The 21,146-nt window shown below is 44.6% G+C and overlaps 2 protein-coding genes across 3 annotated transcripts in view; one reads left to right on the top strand and one right to left on the bottom strand.

Moving 5' to 3' along the window:
• The window catches only part of AFG2A (AFG2 AAA ATPase homolog A), a 358,336-nt gene extending 352,645 nt beyond the window's left edge, over positions 1 to 5,691 (bottom strand). Inside the window, exon 1 of the mRNA XM_063458412.1 lies at positions 5,541 to 5,691. Within this exon, the coding sequence (XP_063314482.1) occupies positions 5,541 to 5,655 (115 nt within the window). The 5' untranslated portion in view covers positions 5,656 to 5,691. The remainder of the gene's footprint in view (positions 1 to 5,540) is intronic.
• Positions 5,692 to 5,946: 255 nt separating this feature from the next.
• Positions 5,947 to 21,146, top strand: part of NUDT6 (nudix hydrolase 6) — a 33,674-nt gene continuing 18,474 nt past the window's right edge. The window contains exons 1-2 of one of the 2 annotated variants that reach the window (XM_063458415.1): positions 5,947 to 6,189; positions 12,622 to 12,729. In XM_063458415.1, the coding sequence (XP_063314485.1) occupies positions 5,955 to 6,189; positions 12,622 to 12,729 (343 nt within the window). In that variant the 5' untranslated portion in view covers positions 5,947 to 5,954. Of the gene's footprint in view, positions 6,190 to 12,525; positions 12,730 to 21,146 lie in introns of both variants that reach the window. The other variant, XM_063458413.1, reaches the window with a different exon arrangement.

Genomic DNA, 21,146 nt, shown 5'->3' with positions numbered 1-21,146 from the left:
CGCGGAGTTGTATATACCGGAAGTGATCTCTTGTGGTTAGGGTTTCCGCGTGGGGGAGGTCGGTATACTGGAAAATTGCCCCCTGGCGGTACAGGTGTAGTAATCTGGAGATATCCTGTTGGTCAAATGCTAAGAAGTGTTTCGCTGTCAGGCCTGGGGGAAAAAGTTTGTTGCGATATATTGGTGTTACTGGAGAAATGAAGGATGATAGGTCGTATTTTGGGTTGAGTTTGTCCCAGAGGGTTAATGTGTGAGTGACTGCCGGCGAGGTAGGTGGTGGCAGTGGTCGATGTATACGTGGTACCCACATGTAGGAAGAGGGTTGGTCCCACCCCAAGATGTCGTGCTCCAGGTCTACCCAGCGCTTAGTGCCGGGGGGGGCGTGCCACTGCTGGATGTGGGCTAGTTGGGTTGCATTGTAGTATTGTTGGAAGTTGGGTAATCCTAGGCCTCCGCTTAGTCGAGGAACGTACATCGTAGCACAGTACTTTTCAAACTTATTAATCGTGTCTTAAACTCTACTTTACCATCACCTATTGTAATATGAACGTCATATGGTTTAAATGATTCCGGCAAATCTTTCTTAATTAGCAATCTGTCACTTAGTCTTTCTCATGCATTTCTTAAAGCTGAAACGGCTACCTCTGCACGTATGGCATAGTCCATCATACTCCTGTTTATGCTTTTCTGAAGGCATGTTTACTCAGTATATAAACTAAGCACTTTTCTTCCATAACCAGTCATTAATAAAGACAGAATTATCTTAGATTTGAATTAGCTCAGCATAAGCTTCATCGTCCTTACATGTGTCTTCATCCACATCATTGGTAGCATCCAACTAATTTAGGATGGCTTCCATAAGCTTCAGCAACTGCATACTTAATTTCTCATAACACAGTTCTTCTGATCTTTGTCGAAATACAGGCTTCTACATTAGTTTCCAGCATTCCTTCTGGGCCCATAACCTGTTGCAGTTTGCTTTCTGAGAGTAGGATAACTGGGCAGGGGCACCCAATAACAGAGGAACACATCAAACACTGTCACTGCCCCATACTCAAAAGGGGAAGAGGCACAGCAACAACTTTATAGTACCATAGACAAAGGAGTAAATTGAGGACAACTACAGGCTTACATCCTCAACACATCTCAAATATGAACTAGAGAAATTAGATGTATGTGAGTTAAATTTCCAGAGTCAGATAATGTACATTTATATCCAAAAGGTTGAGTAGAAAGAATGGTTTAAAAAAACAAAAAAACAGCATAACTAACTATACCTAACCTACAGATAGTACATAAAATAAATGGGTGCTCAGAATACGCCTTTAACCCCTTAAGGACACGACATGTCATGATCCCCTAATTCCAGAAGTTTGGTCCTTAAGGGGTTAAGCTTGGATAAAAGATTATGTAATGCGTTACTGCTTGCATTTCTATTAAAAAACAAGTTTGATCCCAAGGGATACCAAGACCACCAGTTCAATGATGTCTCAGAAACAGAAATGTACTTTTCCCGAGGTTCAGGATTGTTAAGATAACATTTCCATTAAAATCTGACCTCCCCCATCTCCAAAAATTATAATGTCGTAGACAAAATGTTTATGAAATTCTCAAACACTGTGTTGGCATTTCATGGGGGAAAAAAAAGCCATAAGTTAACATAAGTCAAAGTAGGAACTAATGTGTCTTGTGGTAAATCCTAAAACTGATAAAACTTGCCAAAAGGCAGAGCAAAGGCCGTCACGTTTTGTCACTTCCTACAGTCATCTCTTGCAACAACTGTGGCAATAAGCCATTATCTCTCTCACAGCAAGATAATACTCATTGGGTTTCCACTAAAATATATGCCTTTAAATGTAAACATGTCACCTCTTCTGTGCTTAATAAGAGAGACTTAGAAATGTAGGCAAAAAAATAAAATTATATACAAAAGGACCACAATGATGACTGGATTATTTTGAAGTCAATTCTCTCAAAGTAGACACGTTGGCATTTTAAAGGAACACTATAGTGTCAGGAACACCAACATGTTTTCCTGGCCCTATAGTGTTAAAACCAGCATCTGGCTTCCCTGCCACCCCTTGCCTCCTTATATATAGTAAAATCTTACTTGTATTCAAGTCTGCAGCTGCTGACTCTGGCCCTGATTTGTCTGCTTGGCTAACATCATCAGAAGTGATTCTCTGAGCAAATCACATAGGATTGGCTAAGGCTGTCAATGAGGCAGATCAGGGGCAGAGCCAGCACAAGTCAAACACAGCCATGGCCAATCAGCAACTCCTTAAAGAGAATTGAATCAATGCATCTCTTTGAGGAAAGTTCAGTGTCTCCATGAAGAGGGTGGAGAAACTGAATGACAGTGCTGCACACTGATTATAAGCAAATGGAAAAAAAAAAACACCAAAAATCAGTTAATTCATAGCATGTTTTATTACACAAACATTAGAAATAAACTTCTAGAGAAAAATAATAGCCAAATTACTATTAAATTAAGTGATTACCACAAATAATTATTCTAAATGTATCTTACATTACCTTTGTAACGTTATCTAATATTACAAGGGGCTGCCAAAAGAATTCCTCAAATACTTCCCAACAATTGTAATTTTTACAATTATATGATTGAGATTAAAGAAACACAAAGGGCACTACAACAACTTCACCAAAATGAAGCAGTTATGGTGCCAGGAGGTCCCTGGATGGTTTTACCCAACAAATGGCTCCCCTATTGACATCCGGTGTCTGAAATTCAACTAGAGGAAGCACAATCGGTAGCTTTACATTTAAATTTAGGTACTTTTTTTTTTTTTTTTTTATAAATATGAATGGGGAGCTATTGACTGGCAGAGTGTCAGCTGACCACTTTAATCAGCGGTGCCCCTGTCTGTCAGCAGTCCATACATCCTTTAGCTGAATTGCTAGAGAGAAAACGTTGGTGTTAAATTGTTTGTGAGCGATTTAACCCAAAGGGAAATAAGCAATTTCAATTAAGTTGTTGTGGTGCCTGGAGAGTTCCTTTAAGAAGTAGATTTAGCAAAATATTGTCCTCCAGTGTGGCATTTTAACATTAAAGCACCACTATAGGCATCCAGACCACTTTAGCTCAATGTGCCAGATTTTAACCCTTCAGGTGTAAACATAGCAGTTGCAGGGTTAATCCAGCCTCTAGTGGCTGTCTTCCTGACAGCCGCTAGAGGCGCTTCCCTGATGCTCAATGCGAAAATCGCATTGAGCACGCAGAACGTGCATAGGAAAGCATTTAGAAATTCTTTCCTACATGCGTTTTTAATGCAAGCGCGGCTCTGGCCCCGCATGCGCATTCAGCTCCACTCGGGAGCTGATGTCGGAGAGAGGTCATCAGCGCCGAGGGAATCTGCCGCTGGATAATGGTAAGTGGCTGAAGAGGTTTTAACCCCTTCAGCCCAGCAGGAAGGGGGCCCTGAGGGTAGTGGGGACCTAAGGATTATATAGTGCCAGAAAAACGATTTGGTTTCTTGACACTGTAGTGGTCCTTTAACATATTCAAAACCCTGGTCGCATTAAAGAAAAAAATATATTTGTATTTGTTATATATAAATAATGACCACACCCCATGAATCTTTAGGCATGGTTGATTTTTTTTAATATTCTCTTATTCTAAAAATGTCACAAAAATTAGTTTTGCAGAAAATCCTAGGGGGTTATTTTAAAACAAACTGCTGGGGGGATACCTTGGTTGTTGAGGGGGGTTGTGAACATTTACTTTGTTGCTCTTTAAATGCTCAATTCAAAACATGAAGTTATGAATTACGACAATTGCTTAACATTATTTCTGAACCATTTTAAGGTGGACCTAACATCAGTAAATTTTTTATCACATGCCAATATTAGTTCACCAATCATTTACAGGAGATAGTCAAAAAGTATAGCTTCTGTAGAGTTACAACTATCATATTTTACCAGCCATATGATATGGACAGTACGGATAGTACAGGATCATGGCAGTTGTAGTTCTGATGGAGATCTTCCTGACCTCTCCCAAACGACATGCTGAGAGATGCACAATCATTATGTTTAGTTATCCGCTATATTTAACCAATTGTGTTTTTACTGTCCAAAAAATAACACACCACTGAATTTACCTCTACAGAATTGAATGCTTCCATACTGGCTCCCTGTCAATTAAGATTCTAAGCTGTAATTTGTACCTCTCAGTCAGCATAGAGAAAGTAGGAGTAATAGAAACTTTGGGGGAATGTATAAAAACTGATGGATTCACATTTGTGTCTGTTTTCCATGTACGTATAAAAAGGTGATTCCACCTATATACAACTATTTTTCTCCATCTTTTTTGTTACCAGCCAAAATAAACCACTTTCAAACCAGTTTTTAATTCTCTTTAAAAATGGACACTATAGTCACCTTAACAACTTTAGCTTAATGAAGCAGTTTTGGTGTATAGAACATGCCCCTGCAGCCTCACTGCTCAATCCTCTGCCATTAAATCCCTTTGTTTATGAACCCTAGTCACACCTCCCTGCATGTGACTTGCACAGCCTTCCATAAACACTTCCTGTAAAGAGAGCCCTATTTAGGCTCTTTATTGCAAGTTCTGTTTAATAAAGATTTTCTTATCCCCAGCTATGTTAATAGCTTGCTAGACCCTGCAAGAGCCTCCTGTATGTGATTAAAGTTCAATTTAGAGATTGAGATACAATTATTTAAGGTAAATTACATCAGTTTGAAAGTGAAACCAGATTTTTTTTCATGCAGGCTCTGTCAATCATAGCGAGGGGAGGTGTGGCTAGGGCTGCATAAACAGAAACAAAGTGATTTAACTCCTAAATGACAGTGAATTGAGCAGTGAAATTGTAGGGGAATGATCTATGCACTAAAACTGCTTTATTTAGCTAAAATAATTTAGGTGACTATAGTGTTCCTTTAAACCTCTTACATATAGAAGCCGGTGATTTGACCATTTTGCTCAAAGTGCATGCGTGCAATCTGAGCCAGCGAGAAGAGGAAGAAGGGGGTCAAAGAAAGGAAGGGTATATATATATATATATATATATATATATTTTTTTTTTTTTTTTTTTTTTTTTTAAAGCTTGTACAATAAGCAGTGCAAGGGGGAAACTATCTTCCCCTTATATGCGCTCCCCCGGCAAAAATGAAGATCGCATCAGTCGCCAGCAAGCTGTGTTCGCTGACGACAGACACAAAATATGTACTGAATTGACATTAGGCAATCAGCAACAGTGTACCGTACTACCTAAACGTGTGTGCTGGGGGTGCAACTAGACCTGGTGGACAGTGAAAAAAATAACTCAGTATGTGCAGTGATTCAAGCTAAAACACTGCACATACAGACTCCTACCACCATGACCACTTCAAATCAATGAAGTGGTCATGGTGCCTGCAATAACCCTTTAATAATACACTTCAGCACCCTGAATTGGTGGGATGGTGCCCTGTCCTGGCGGGCCAGCTCTCCCAGCAGGCAGTATGGGCAGTGCTCGCTGTGGCAGGGGGGTCTTCCTGTGCACACTGAGCTCGGGTACCTTTATCTAAGAAGTCGGAGACCTTAAAGACCCCCGGGCTGCCGGCAGCTCCTGGTTCCGGGCAGGGAGAGCCATGCTGGGCTCTGCCTTTGCTCCTTCTCTTGGAGGCGGACATGCTGCCCAGCGGATCACATGCAGCGCTGGGCGTTCTATCAAACTCCCCTACACCGTGAAACTTCCCTACCCTCGTCACTTCCGGTGACGCGCACGGACCGGCAGTGACGTGTTCAGCCGGCGCAACCACGGGGCAGGGAAAAGTGAGAAACGGTCACCTAATGCGCATGCGCGCAGAGTGCGCACCATCGGGTAGGGAGCGCTCACAGAGCGAAGCGCCATCCGAACGCCCTACCCCGCACTGCGCATGCGCGGAACATGCCCCCTCACTCTAACACACGGGCACCGCGCATGCGCAGTATGGGGGTAGGGAGAGCGGCTGTAACCTGTCGGACAATGATGCGGCTCTTCTGCTGGCGGTATTGGGCTCGGCTACCGGCAGTGAGAGCCCGGTCTGTCTCCTCGGGGTCCAGCCGGTCTGCGCTCAGTGATTCTCCCTGGCCCCAGGGCATCATAGATCGGTTCGGAGGGGTCACAGTCAGCCTGCTCCCCACTCACACCCTGGACGAGTCCAGCTTCAAGGGCTGGCTGCACGGCAAGTGTTACCCGGCATAGCAAGGGAAAGCTGCCTGGCACCCCCTCACCCTGTGCTGCCCCCTCAGCACCTTCTCACCACCCCCTCACTCTGTGCTGCCCCCTCAGCACCTTCTCACCACCCCCTCACCCTGTGCTGCCCCCTCAGCACCTTCTCACTGCCCCCTCAGCACCTTCTCACCACCCCCTCACTCTGTGCTGCCCCCTCAGCACCTTCTCACTGCCCCCTCAGCACCTTCTCACCACCCCCTCACCCTGTGCTACCTTCTCACCACCCCCTCACCCTGTGCTGCCCCCTCAGCACCTTCTCACTGCCCCCTCAGCACCTTCTCACCACCCCCTCACCCTGTGCTGCCCCTCAGCACCTTCTCACTGCCCCCTCAGCACCTTCTCACCACCCCTCACCCTGTGCTGCCCCCTCAGCACATTCTCACTGCCCCCTCACCCTGTGCAGCCCCCTCACCACCCTCTCACCATGTGCTGCCCTCTCACCACCCCCTCACCACCCTCTCACCCTGTGCTGCCCTCTCACCACCCCCTCACCCTGTGCTGCCCCGTCAGCACCTTCTCACCACCCCCTCACCCTGTGCTGGCCCCTCAGCACCTTCTCACCACCCCTCACCCTGTGCTGCACCCTCTCACCACCCCTCACCCTGTGCTGCCCCCTCAGCACCTTCTCACTGCCCCCTCACCCTGTGCTGCCCCCTCACCACCCTCTCACCCTGTGCTGCCCTCTCACCACCCCCTCACCCTGTGCTGCCCCCTCAGCACCTTCTCACCACCCTCTCACCCTGTGCTGCCCTCTCACCACCCCCTCACCCTGTGCTGCCCCCTCAGCAACTTCTCACCAACCCCTCACCCTGTGCTGCCCCCTCACCACCCTCTCACCCTGTGCTGCCCTCTCACCACCCCCTCACCCTGTGCTGCCCCCTAAGCACCTTCTCACCACCCCCTCACCATGTGCTGCCCCCTCAGCACCTTCTCACCACCCCCTCACTCTGTGCTGCCCCCTCAGCACCTTCTCACCACCCCCTCACTCTGTGCTGCCCCCTCAGCACCTTCTCACCACCCCCTCACTCTGTGCTGCCCCCTCAGCACCTTCTCACCACCCCCTCACTCTGTGCTGCCCCCTCAGCACCTTCTCACTGCCCCCTCAGCACCTTCTCACCACCCCCTCACCCTGTGCTACCTTCTCACCACCCCCTCACCCTGTGCTGCCCCCTCAGCACCTTCTCACTGCCCCCTCAGCACCTTCTCACCACCCCCTCACCCTGTGCTACCTTCTCACCACCCCCTCACCCTGTGCTGCCCCTCAGCACCTTCTCACTGCCCCCTCAGCACCTTCTCACCACCCCTCACCCTGTGCTGCCCCCTCAGCACCTTCTCACTGCCCCCTCACCCTGTGCAGCCCCCTCACCACCCTCTCACCCTGTGCTGCCCTCTCACCACCCCCTCACCACCCCCTCACCACCCTCTCACCCTGTGCTGCCCTCTCACCACCCCCTCACCCTGTGCTGCCCCGTCAGCACCTTCTCACCACCCCCTCACCCTGTGCTGGCCCCTCAGCACCTTCTCACCACCCCTCACCCTGTGCTGCACCCTCTCACCACCCCTCACCCTGTGCTGCCCCCTCAGCACCTTCTCACTGCCCCCTCACCCTGTGCTGCCCCCTCACCACCCTCTCACCCTGTGCTGCCCTCTCACCACCCCCTCACCCTGTGCTGCCCCCTCAGCACCTTCTCACCACCCTCTCACCCTGTGCTGCCCTCTCACCACCCCCTCACCCTGTGCTGCCCCCTCAGCAACTTCTCACCACCCCCTCACCATGTGCTGCCCTCTCACCACCCTCTCACCCTGTGCTGCCCTCTCACCACCCCCTCACCCTGTGCTGCCCCCTAAGCACCTTCTCACCACCCCCTCACCCTGTGCTGCCCCCTCAGCACCTTCTCACCACCCCCTCACCCTGTGCTGCCCCCTCAGCACCTTCTCACTGCCCCCTCACCCTGTGCTGCCCTCTCACCACCCTCTCACCCTGTGCTGCCCTCTCACCACCCCCTCACCCTGTGCTGCCCCCTCAGCACCTTCTCACCACCCCCTCACCCTGTGCTGCCCCCTCACCACCCTCTCACCCTGTGCTGCCCTCTCACCACCCCCTCACCCTGTGCTGCCCCCTCAGCACCTTCTCACCACCCCCTCACCCTGTGCTGCCCCCTCAGCACCTTCTCACCGCCCCCTCAGCACCTTCTCACCGCCCCCTCAGCACCTTCTCACCACCCCCTCACCCTGTGCTACCTTCTCACCACCCCCTCACCCTGTGCTGCCCCCTCAGCACCTTCTCACCACCCCCTCACCCTGTGCTACCTTCTCACCAGCCCCTCACCCTGTGCTGCCCCCTCAGCACCTTCTCACTGCCCCCTCAGCACCTTCTCACCACCCCCTCACCCTGTGCTACCTTCTCACTACTCCCTCACCCTGTGCTTCCCCCTCAGCACCCTCTCACCACCCCTCACCCTGTGCTGCCCCCTCAGCACCTTCTCACTACCCCCTTACCCTGTGCTACATTCTCACTACCCGCTCACCCTGTGCTACCTTCTTACTACCCCCTCACCCTGTGCTGCCCACTCAGCACCTTCTCACCATCCCTTCACCCTGTGACTTACAGCCAGGGGCAGCCATTTATTTGGTTTAAGAGTTTGTAAATACCCCAGTGGTGTTCACATAACCATATGGGTGGGTGACTATATCACATGTGCATCTGTTTTGTGTGCATGCTCTTTTTGCTTAGGTTTGAAACTGTTAGTTCACCTTCATACATTTGATGTAGATAATAATTCTACATCACATTGGTGACTTTTTAGACCTTTTCTGAAATGCTTCAGACTTCAGAAAGAGAGGATCTCCCAAAAAGTGTCATTCTAAAATTCTGTTAAAAGTCCAATAAAAAAGTATTAGAAGATACTAATGAATTTGTCCTGTTATTTTATATCACCCTGCCATATATTCAGGAACACAAACTCTGTCTGTCCTATGTAGTTAGCCATATTTTTTTTTTTTTAATTGGGTTGAACCACTGTAGATCAGAAGACATACATGATATTTTAAAAACATTTTGTAAAGAAGATTAACATTTCAATACTGATGTTAATGTCCATTATGTACTACAGGGCTCGACAAATCTCAGGCATTGCGACCAGGACTTTCATACTGGCACCTGGGTACTTGTCAGCCCGTTCTCTCCAAAGGCGGCCTGCTGAGGGAAAATAGAAGTGGCAGTGAGCAATGCAGGCAGACAGCAAAGTGACTGAAACTAAAGATGTTACTATGTAACAAATGTAAACGCTGTCTTTTCTATGAAAAGGCAATGTTTACATTTAAAAGCCTGCAGGGACAGGCCATAGACACCAGAACCACTTCATAAAGCGGTAGTGGTTCTGATGACTATAGTGTCGCTTTAAGAATTGTCGTTGAAAATAAAGCTTTTAGTTTAAAAAGGCCTGGCTGCTAACTTTTAGCTTGCTCCTAAATTCAAAGCAAATTTGTCGAGCCTGAGGTAGGAACTTGTCAAATACACATACATATGTATGTATATATGCTTGCACTCTTTAATATACTAATACATACAAAAATACAATCTCATATTTACTTTTTGTTGTTTTCCTGGCACTAGAGCTCCCTATAATTCCCCCTTCACCACAGTACAGAAGGGGTTAAAAAACCCTTCTGTGACTTACCTGGGTCCAGCGCCGATGTCCCTCGGCGCTGGTTCGGGTCTGCCTTTGCTCCTCGTCAGCCGGCGGGGCAGACCTAATGTGCATTATACAATGCTTTCCTGAGGGGATCCTTGTGACACTGGAAGTTCTCATATATAGCGTGGGACGTCCAGCGTCAGGCGACCAAAAGTCGCCTAACAGCCCTGAAGTCCTTCTCGTGGCTGTCTGGTAGACTGCCACTGGAGGTGGAGTTAACCCTTGCAGGTTTCTTAAAAACTGCAATATTTACCTGCTCAGGATCAAAGGACTTGGGACATTGCACTTAGACCATCTCCGTGAGCTGAAGTGGTCTGAGTGCCTCTAGTGTCCTTTTAAACATCAGTATATTTTAAGTAAGAAGCAACTATGAATTGTTTCAAGCTTGGACTAATTAATAGGTAAATTTGGTGGTAGTTCTGAACACCTACAGAGCAGAGGGCCCATTTTTGGCTTTGTGTATGCATCTGACATTTGAAGTATGATACAGCCGTAGCACACATAAGGATTGCAAAAGATAATGTGCAAACTCACTTTGTGTGTCAAAAAGGTAGAAAAAGCCAAGCTAGTGGAAAAATGATCCTACGCTAAGGTCCAAAATATGCCTTTTGAAATACCCTGGGATGTCTTCTTTAAGAAATGGGGTATGTCTTTATGGTGTAGTTGGAATATATAGCCTTCTAAAATACTCCAAAATGGGACATGGACATAGCGTAAAAATTCAAAGTTAGAAAAAAACTGGTATGGCTTTGTCTCAAATGTGTAGCCTGCTAAAGTGCTCCATAGTGGGACATGGACGCATCAAAACCCTCCATGAAAATTCACACTTAAAAAACGGAACTTCTCACGTCTCTTTTACAGCACTGTAACTTTATAAAATAGTGTCTAGGTCATACATTGGGCATATTGTTTACTCAGAAGATGTAACTGAGCATAATTTGGGGAATTTTATGACCGTGGCACATACCAAGTGTAAGAAATACTCTGCAAAAATGCAACATGTATGTAAAACTGCAATTGTTTTTCCCCTCACAACAAACATTGGCATAAATTGGTGAAAAAATGGTGACCAGTTAAGGCACAATATACGCCATGTAATATACCCTGGGGTGTCTGCTTTCATATGAAAGCCCTTTGTGGGGTTATTTGAACAGTCAAACTGCTATAATACTCCATGAGACATAGGCCGTCAAATCCATCTATGAAAATTCTAACTATAGAAACTGAAATAGCCTTGTCTCTTATATGGCATTGTGGATTCACAAAATAGTTCCAAAGGCGTACAATGGGGGTATCGTTATACTCAGCAGATGTAGCTGAACACAATATGGGGTTCTGTACAGGAATAGCATACACCAGCTTTATGAAATACACATTACAAAAACCTTGTTATCTGTGCATAAGCCAAAATAGAGAAAAACAAACACAATTATACTCCAATATTAAGCAGAGATTGGCCATGAAATGGCTACGTTAAAAGTGTCAAAATAACCTTAGGTAAATAGCCTGTGATATCTACTTTATAAAAAAATATATACTTTTGTGTGGCAATTTTGTTTTCTGTGATGGCTACTAAACCTACAAAACAAACATACCGACTTCTAAAATTGTTTCATATTGCAATTTTATTTTAGCCCTTGTATTTTGTGTCTTGAAACTTTCAAAATAAGCTGAAATCCTACACATATTATGTAATATATAAATCAAGACACATAAATGAATTTATTTTGAATTACTTTTTCTAAGCTTGACATATTATGCACAAGCTATTATTGCCAAAACTGTGGAAATTTTATTATTTTTTCCCCATTTTTTTGTCATTTTTTTTATAATTAATGATACTGTTCTATGTAAATGTGACATCAAATTAACGCCCTGTTTGCCCTCTAAAAAACGGTATATAATATGTGTTGGTGCAATAAATGACAGAGATGCAAATTGTGTTTGAACACACACAGCAGAAAATTCAAAAATGGCTTGTGTCTTTAAAGGGTTAAGAAGAGATTGCACTTTTATTTTGTCACATTAAAGAAAGTTCATTATATTTATAACACTACTGTAAAATAGTCCTTCCTGGTGTATGTCTATGTGATATGTTATTGCACTTGAGGAAAATAACTATTTAGGTGATATGCAAATATCACTGTGTTTAAAATTGATGGGTTGGTTGTCTACCTTTTAAGAAACACTTACAGATTCATTGTTATGTGATCTAAGTGATCAGTATATAATATACAGCGTATCTCCATTTTTCTTCTTTTTGAATTACATTGGATGCCATGAAATAGTGTTTCAAATAACTATCTACATGTGATCTTGATTGCATCCTTATCTTTTATTTAGTTTTTTTATTCTTTTAGTTATGTCCACTTTTGAGTAACTCCGATAATAGACTCATGTGGTAATATTTAACTCTGATTTAATCCATTGCCTTGATTTTTTACAGGGCAATGTATTTGCTATATCCCCCTTCCTTTATTCTTGTCACATTAGCCTTTCTCTGCTTTTAAAATTTGTTACTCAATATTAACTGCAAAACATAATCATTCATTATATGCAAAATAATTTATGGTATTTTCCACTTATTTTAGAGTCTATCAAGGAATGGCAGAGAGATGGCAGAATTGCAGTGTGGCTACATGTTCCCATCATGCTTAGCAATCTGATTACCTCTGCTTCTTCTGAAGGGTTCACATTCCACCATGCAGAACATGACACATCTACACTTACTCTTTGGCTCAAAGATGGACCAAGCAACCTACCTGGATATGCCACACACCAGGTGGGGGTTGCAGGTAAGTTTAAAGAGTTTCTCTGACTTTTAATAGTTAAAAGGGAGCTGTCACAAGGATTTTAGTAGTATGTTTACTTAAAAATAAAAAGGTGAGAAAAATAAAATGAAATGTAGAAATCCACAACTCTTTATCCTACAACTAGATGTTTCCATCTTGGGTCATTGTCGGTCATTGTTATAATGAGGTGGTTTGCGGGGAAGTGACTGATTACCTTTAAAAGTAGACATTATGTACTAGGATGCCAAAATTCATTTAACACAACGTTATGCAACAAAAGTCTTGTTTAGGTTATTATGGCGCTGCATAATAGCTTTTTGTTTGTAAAGAAACTATAGCATTAAGGATACAAAAATGCCTTGTTAGCATTTTAGGTGCCCAGCCCCTCATCCAGAGGAAAAAAAGTAGATTCCCATACCTTTTCTCCCTCACATTCTCTGTGCTGTTTTTCTATCTCCATGGATTAGATCTCCAAGACTGATGATCTGTTATTCCAATGTTTTGCCATAGGAAAGCATTGGCAGGATTGTGTGCATGCGTGGCAGTACTCTGTTCTGCACCAATCTTATAGCCGTTGCGTTTTACTTGGCTATTTTGGAGGAAGCGCTACTAGGGGCATTTAAACCCTGCAATGAAACTGCAATGTTTTACATTGCAGGGTTAAACAGACTGGAACATGGCACATTGTGATAAAGTGGTCTAGAATCTATAGTGTTCGTTTTTAACTAAATGGGCCAAGGAAAGAAAGGAAAGATCTTTTTAGAGACAGTTAGAAGGTAAATGTTTATTAGGGGTTGGGGAACCTAAACACTGGCCTACATTGGTCCTATTTATGGTACAACAGTTTAGCGTTTATGTTTTTATTAGAACCTGAACGTCTGTGCATACTAAGGGTATTTGAACTTGAACTTTATTATTGGACTAGAGGGGTTCTTCTTCTGCACCTCACCTGCTGGCAGCTGGAAGAAAGGTTTCCTGGACATTTGCCTATATTGATTTAGGTGCATGCCCACTAATCCTATGCTAGGTAGTCTGACTGCTCTTATGTATATACACGGTTATTCGCTACAGTGAGAATTGTCAGGAATTCAAAGTGAATTTCAAATGTAAGGCCAAAATAACAGAACTGGAAGCATAGCTGACTTGGAGAATATTTCCAGTTCTGCTACTGTGGCCTTAAATTTTGTATTCAATTCGCACCTTAATCTTATCAGGTGTTTGATTTAAAACAGGAAACAATTTTCTTTGTATTTATTTTTTAATAACTGGAAAACCACAATGCCAACTTAAATATATTTAATGATGTTGTGATTGAATTTTTTTGGGAAATTTAGTAACAAATTCTGTAGCGCTGTACAGTAGGTGGGCTAACAGGCAAGTAGTTGCAACAAGACATGTTGCATGTTGTAGCGGAGCTCCCTGTACTCCAGGCTGGGTACCTTCGCCAAGGACCGCTTCCTAGCTGGAACAAGGCACAAACCTCAGCACTCTTGCCCTCAGTCCCTGTGGCTTGATTGAGGCTCTGGAACAGCTCCTTCCTGGAGTCGAATGGGGAATTAGCTCTAGTCCTTACAAGGACTTTCCCTGTTGAATCCCCTGCAAGCTGGAATAGCAGACACAGGAGTAAATCGTCTTTCCCTCCAATAACAGGACGACACACAGTTTTGGAGTGTAAGCTGGAATACCATTTAATGGAGGCACACTGGCCTTTTTGTTGGGCACAGGGATACAAACTTCCAAACCAATAACAACACATTTACAATGTAAGGCACTCCCACACAAGGCAAACAATCCCTCCCCTTTGCATATCCCCATAAAAGTCACATCCCCTGATAGCCCTGTTCTTGGTAAACAACATATCCAAATATCACCCAGATCAGAGCAGGGGTTCAGAAATTCCATGGAAGTCCTTTATTTGACCGACCGCAAGCATGGCCCCATGCCCAAAACATTTCCAGAGAATCAGGGCTTGTGATCTGTCTAGTTCGGTAGTTTGAAAACGAACAAACTACCGAACAGAGTTAATAGTCTTACCCTGCTCCCCCCTGCGAGATACCAATCTAAATGGGAACAAGTCACGGGGACTACCCTCTCTGAATTGGAATGGGAGAAAATACACGTCCTCGCCCATCAGGGTACGACCAGTGCGAAACTTCAAGAAACCAATTACAAGCTCATGACGAACTGGTATCGGACCCCCCATAGGCTTTTCCAGATGGGGTTGCTGCCATCGGCTAGGTGCTGGAGATGTGGAGCGGACGATGGCACGGACCTACACATCTGGTGGTCTTGCCCGCCCATCGAGGCATTCTGGCGACAAGTACACGAGAAACTACGCGAGATCCTTGACTCCGACATACCACTGCAACCCCTACCGATGCTACTCCACCACTCCACGATGCCCCTTGGAGCCTACAAGAGATCTCTTACGCGACACTTCCTAAACGCAGCCAAGAGCCTAATTCCCACCCGCTGGAAATCCACAACAACCCCCACCATAGCTAACTGGATGGAAGCAGTAGAAGAGATATACAGTATGGAGAGCCTCACAGCTGACCTACAGGGGACGGCGGAAAAGTGCGCCCGGCTTTGGGCCCCCTGGATCGAATACATGGCTCGTGTACCGGCGGGTTCCCGGAGACGTGGGGCCGAATAGACGGGAGTGTGGGTGGACTCGGGTTGTTGGGCTATGGGCCGGGGTGTCGCTGGCGGACCCTCCCCCTGGTTTCCTCCCTGCTGCTGCCGACCCTCTCTCCCCCCCCCCTGTAATCCCTCCCCATCTGCCCTATACTACCTTGCCCATGCAACAGTCCCCCCACTGTATGGCCCTCTGACCTAGCTATGGTTACGGATGTAACATACTGTATATAGACGACGAATCTACCCGCCTTCACTTGAGTTGTATGGATCGAGGTGCCTACCCACACCACCGGGCACCTAATTGACGTTGACAAGTCCTGACAAGGGACCCTTGACCACTCAGACTTACCCCCGACCTGTTTCTCTCTCCCTCCCCCCCCCCCCCCTCCTCCCCTCCCCCCCCCCTCCTCCCCTCCCCCCCCCCTCCCCCCCTCCCCCCCCCATAGGGGGACAGACAGAGACCGACTAGGGACAATATAGTTGCGCAGTGGCGCCTGTTCAGGGCATCTCCAATTAGGGTTTCGGTAGGGTGACAGTTCCAACATTGATCTAAGCGATTAGTCAACCAAGCTAACATACACCTGGGCTTAAGTTTGAAATTATGTAATAAAGCTGAGTTGGGAGGCATATAAGACCTATCAGGCAATCTCTGTGTTATAAGCACGACCCCCTAAGCTGAAAAAGGTCCTATGTATCCCACCTGACTCTGGGTGACTAAGCTGAGCCTCCCCTTTACAAGACGGGGCTGAAAATCCCTGGTTGAGTCTCCTGTTCCCTCAATGTAGAGGAGAACACCCAACCCGCTTTGTTCACCTATTTCGATATACTACTCCCACTATGTATGTTTACTCATTTTCCCTTATAACTGCTTATATGTTTGTTATGTTATAATGTCTTGATAAAATCTAAATAAACACTCAGATTGTCAAAAAAAAAAAAAAAAAAAATAGTCTTACCCTGGAGCTTGTTCCCTTCATCCAGACGAATGATCCCACCGAACAGTGCTCTTCTAACTGGTATAAAAACCAAACGCAAGCGATGATGGAAGTCCAGCGGTGTTCAGGAGTTTCTGTAGCTTATTTTAGTTCCAGGAGATTCATGCCCAAACACCGCTGCCTGCATTCATGCGAACAAGATGGCCACCACCTCGTGGTTGCTTATAGGAAGTGCGGCCACCCAAACGAACAATTAGAACACTGCGGTGAGAAACATTCTAAGTTGTTAATAGGTGTTAACAAGCTCCAGGGTGGTCTCTGTTTGTGTGGTTGTTTGGTAAACCAACCATATAATCCCAATTGCACGACCAGAGACTTTTTACATTATTTATCACAGGGTCCATAGTCTGCGGGCAGTGGGCTGGCAAGCAGGCTCCTCCAGCAGCTCGTGGCAAACTCAGGTAAAAAGGGGAGTTTGCCACACATGTACAGAAACAGAAGGTGCTGAGGGCCCAGTCAAACAGCTTACATTGTAAGAGGAGTTAGGTAAAATGATACAAGAAGTAAGGGTAAGCTGTATTCCATGTATGGGCGTATATATGTTGTGCGTGTAAGGGAAAATTAGGTTGCTAGAAGAGTTTACAGTGAAGGCTTAGTATTTAGATGACACAAGTATTAGGAGAGTGAGCAAATTGAGTTAGGTGTAGGGAGTGAAAGTTGTTAATTGATATGCTTCTTAAAATAGTGTGTTTTTGTGTTTTCTGCTTTGCCTTGTTTTTCTTTAAAGTGACACTCCAGACCCCTAAAACACTTTAGATGCTGAAGTGATTTATGTGTGAAGAGTAGTCTTTTTTTTCCCATTATGCAAAAAGTGCAGATTTCAATAGAAATTAACACTTTTATAAATTAACCTTAGTGGAGCTAAACTGAAGAGGCTACAATTGCCCAGAGCACCTGACTTGCAAGACTTATCATTAAGCTGCATCGGGAAGTCTGTGATTGGACAGCTACAGAAAGTCTGGGCAGGGTTAGAAGGGGAGGGCTTGCAAAGACTTCAGAACTGAGAACAGCAGCTTTTGCAAACATATTTTAAATATACCTCCAATAAAAAAATAAAAACATAATAAATATGTGCTTGTTTTAATTTGGGGTATATCTACTAAACAGTAATTTTGATTTATGTTGCATTTAGGCAGTGGAGTGCTCCTTTAAGGAACGGAGATATAGACTGGGTGAGAGTTTAATGGAGCAGGGAAGGAAGTTCCATAGGGATGGTGTAGCCCTAAAGAAGTCTTAAAGGCGAGAGTCGAAGGTGCGAGTAGGAACAGAGGAGAGATGCAGTTTTTCGACAGTGGGAAGACCTAAATAGGACATACTTGTGTATTAGTGAGGATAGGTAGAACAGAAGCAGTGAGATTTGTGAGGACCAGAATTTTAAAACTGTGCCCTATTTCTTATTGGCAGCCAAAGTTACCAGAGCACTTAGTGGGAGGTTCAGGAGGGCAGGACAATGAGCCTAGCTCCTGCATTTATTATAGATTGTAGTGGGTAAAATTGGGAGACTGTGAATGTTTACATGGTGTGTTCAATAAAAACATGGCAACATTTCATTCTTTGTGTGTTATTAGTTTAAGCAGACTGTGATTGTCTATTGTTGTGACTTAGATGATGATCAGATCACATGTTATGACCAATTTGTGCAGAAATCCATATCATTCCAAAGGGTTCACATACTTTTTCTTGCAACTGTGAGATTCCAATTCAATTAGAAATTGCAGAGTCAGTCAGAGATGCAATTTCAGGGATGGATAAAGAGATCAGGAGAAGATATAGATAGTTAATACAATGTTAAACAAAAATCTGCGCACCAGTCAAGCCGTAAGTCTTATGGCTTGACTGGTGTGCATATTTTTGTTTAAAGGTCCACTATAGTTCCAGGAAAACACTAGTTTTCCTGCCACTATAGTGCCCTGAGGGTGCCCCCACCCTCAGGGACCCCGTCCCGCCGGGCTCTGGTGAGAGTAAAGGGTTAAAACTTACCTTTATTCCAGCGCCGGGCGGGGAGCTCTCCGCCTCCGATCCTCCCTTTCGGCTGAATGCGCATGCGCGGCAAGAGCTGCGCACGCATTCAGCTGGTATCATAGGAAAGCATTTACAATGCTTTCCTATGGACGCTTGCATGCTCTCACTGATTTTCACAGTGAGAATCACGCAAGCGCCTCTAGCGGCTGTCAGTGAGACAGCCACTAGAGGATTTGGAGGCTGGATTAACCCTATTATAAACATAGCAGTTTCTCTGAAACTGCTATGTTTATAAAAAAAAAAAAAAAAGGGTTAATCCTAGAGGGACCAGGCACCCAGACCACTTCATTAAGCTGAAGTGGTCTGGGTGCCTAGAGTGGTCCTTTAACCCCTTAAGGACACATGAAATGTGTGACACGTCATAATTCCCTTTTATTCCAGAAGTTTGGTCCTTAAGGGGTTAACATTGTATTAAATATCCACAGACTTCAGGTGGAAGGGGGTTTTCAATCACAATTTTTTCCCCACCATAACCTTTTTGTTTCCCTAGTGACAGAATTTTATATATATATATATACACATACATACATACATACACACACTCCTAATCAGATATAGATATATGTCAGGTTAGTTAAGAGACTTATAACGGGGTAAAGTTTAGGTTCTTTATTATAATTGTAAGACATGTTTTAAACTTGAAATAATAAATGAAGCAAGCTTTAAAGGAAATCTAGACAAAAGTGATAAAGCTGAACATATATTATCAAGATTACAGATAAGGAATAAAGAAGGTTATAAAATAAAGGTTTTAGGCAATAAGCCCCGGAAAGGTTATAAATAAATATGCATGAGAACTTAAACGGAATTATAGGCAAAATTGAGAAGAGGTCTGCCTTGACGTGGCAGGTGGGCATACCCTCTCATGGCCATTAGAGGTAACTAAAAACCTCCATTTGTTTAAACATACATAGGGATGTGGAAAGAGCGCAGGTAACTTTTATTTTCTTTGGTTTTTACTATGTGTATTTGGGCTGATGTGTACTATGGTCGTTGCCGTCGCCCAGGAGTAATGGGAGTTTGAGCGCAGGACTTGTTTCTTTGAAAATTGAGAAAGAACCTATAAACGGAATTCTAGGTATGTAACAGGATTACGAGAAAAAGATAGAAGCAGAACCTATAAACGGAATTATAGGTAAGTAATAGGAAAGGACCTATAAACTGAATTAAAAGGTATGTAATAGGAAAGGACCTGTAAAATGAATTATAGGCAAGATTGAGAAAGAAGATGAAATAGAAATAGTGGTTTAGGCAATATGCCCTAAGCAGGTTATCAGAAGATAGAGAATGCTATAACAGAGGTTTACAAGTAATTCAAGAGAAGGAAAACCTATCAGCGAAATTATAGCTTAGAGGCAAACATAATATAACATAATAAGACAGAGATAAACAGAATATGAAGGTATAATTCAGGTTAGATAGACATTTAGTTGTTCAGAGTCTTTTGGTTGGAGGTAGTAATGTAGTTTTCAGATAATTGCAGCAGTGTTATTCAGGATAGAACCAAATAGTTAGGATAGTCTGTATTATCCAGGTAGGTTGTGTTGAATCCGGTTGGAGGAAAAGGGGTTTCTAACAAAAGTAAAAAGGTAACAAAGTCCAGTATGAATAAAGCAGGTTGGTTGAGTTGACTCCGGTAGTTGTAAAGTTGGTATGTGAACAAGGTAAAAAGATAATAAAGTCAAATATGAAATAAAGCAGGTGGAAATTAGAAATCAGGTTTTGTTACCAAGCTTCTTGGAAAAGAGACGTCTGGAAACGAAGCAGGTTTCTCAGTATGAGCCAGGATCAGAATCCATGTCACGTTCAGAACCACAACTTGAATTAATGTAAAGGCAACTTCCTTTAGCAGGGTGTGGCCTCTTATAGCATCAGTAATAAGTCCAGGCAGGTGAGGATGAGAGAAGTTTAGATCTAGTGGTTAGGGAGGACACATCTTGTGTGGTACTTGCCTCTGCAGCATGCAGTTGCAGATATCCCTGTTGTTGGGTTTGATCCCAGCCCCTGGCTTTTGTGAGCAGCGTCCCATGGCTGGTGTGTGCTCGATTGGAGGAACGGTGCCCCAGTCAGATTCGTCTGGGTCCTCAAAGTCACTGAGGAGTGATTTCCAGCTAGCAAGGGCCGGGGTGTAGGAGGCCCCAGATGGGCACCGCTGCTTGTGCACCTTCGCGGGTTGGAAAAAGGGCATCAAGGGACTCAACACGAATTCCCCTGTCAGGTGAGGGATCTGTGGATCAAGAATAATGCGTGTGGCAGGCAGATTTCGCTTGATCCCCCTGCCCCCGTAGTTGTGATATAACCGGCAATTTTTTCAAAAAACTGAAAGTTGAGCAGGAGCTTTCTCAGCACACATCTGATCAGTTTGAAGATCAGGCTCCGCCCCAGAAAAGATAGATGTGAATGTCTTTATCATAGAAGTGATATTGGAAGCCAAACCCAGTGATTAGTTTAACAAGGGAAGCCGTATAGTGTGACCAAGGACAGAACCTTGGGGAACACCAACAAATATGTTTTGTGGAGTAAAGAAAGCACCAGAATAAGAGACACTGAAAGAGCGCTAGGAGAAGTAGGAGGAGAACCAAGAAAGAGCAGAGTCTCGTAGATCGAGGTCGTAATAGTTGAGAAGAAGAAGCTTATAATGAGCGGTGTCAAAAGCATAAGGGAGTGGTTGTAGCAGAACTCGGATACTCAGCTCCACTAACTTTGCTAGATTCAGATACGTTATATTGTAAAGGTCAAGTAATTTTTCCATGATTGCTGAAA

The sequence above is a fragment of the Pelobates fuscus genome, chromosome 6 (assembly GCF_036172605.1).
Source record: "Pelobates fuscus isolate aPelFus1 chromosome 6, aPelFus1.pri, whole genome shotgun sequence".
Taxonomy (NCBI): Eukaryota; Metazoa; Chordata; class Amphibia; order Anura; family Pelobatidae; genus Pelobates; species Pelobates fuscus.
The sequence above is the reverse complement of the archived record's forward strand: the minus strand, read 5'-3'. Positions and strand labels throughout refer to the sequence as shown.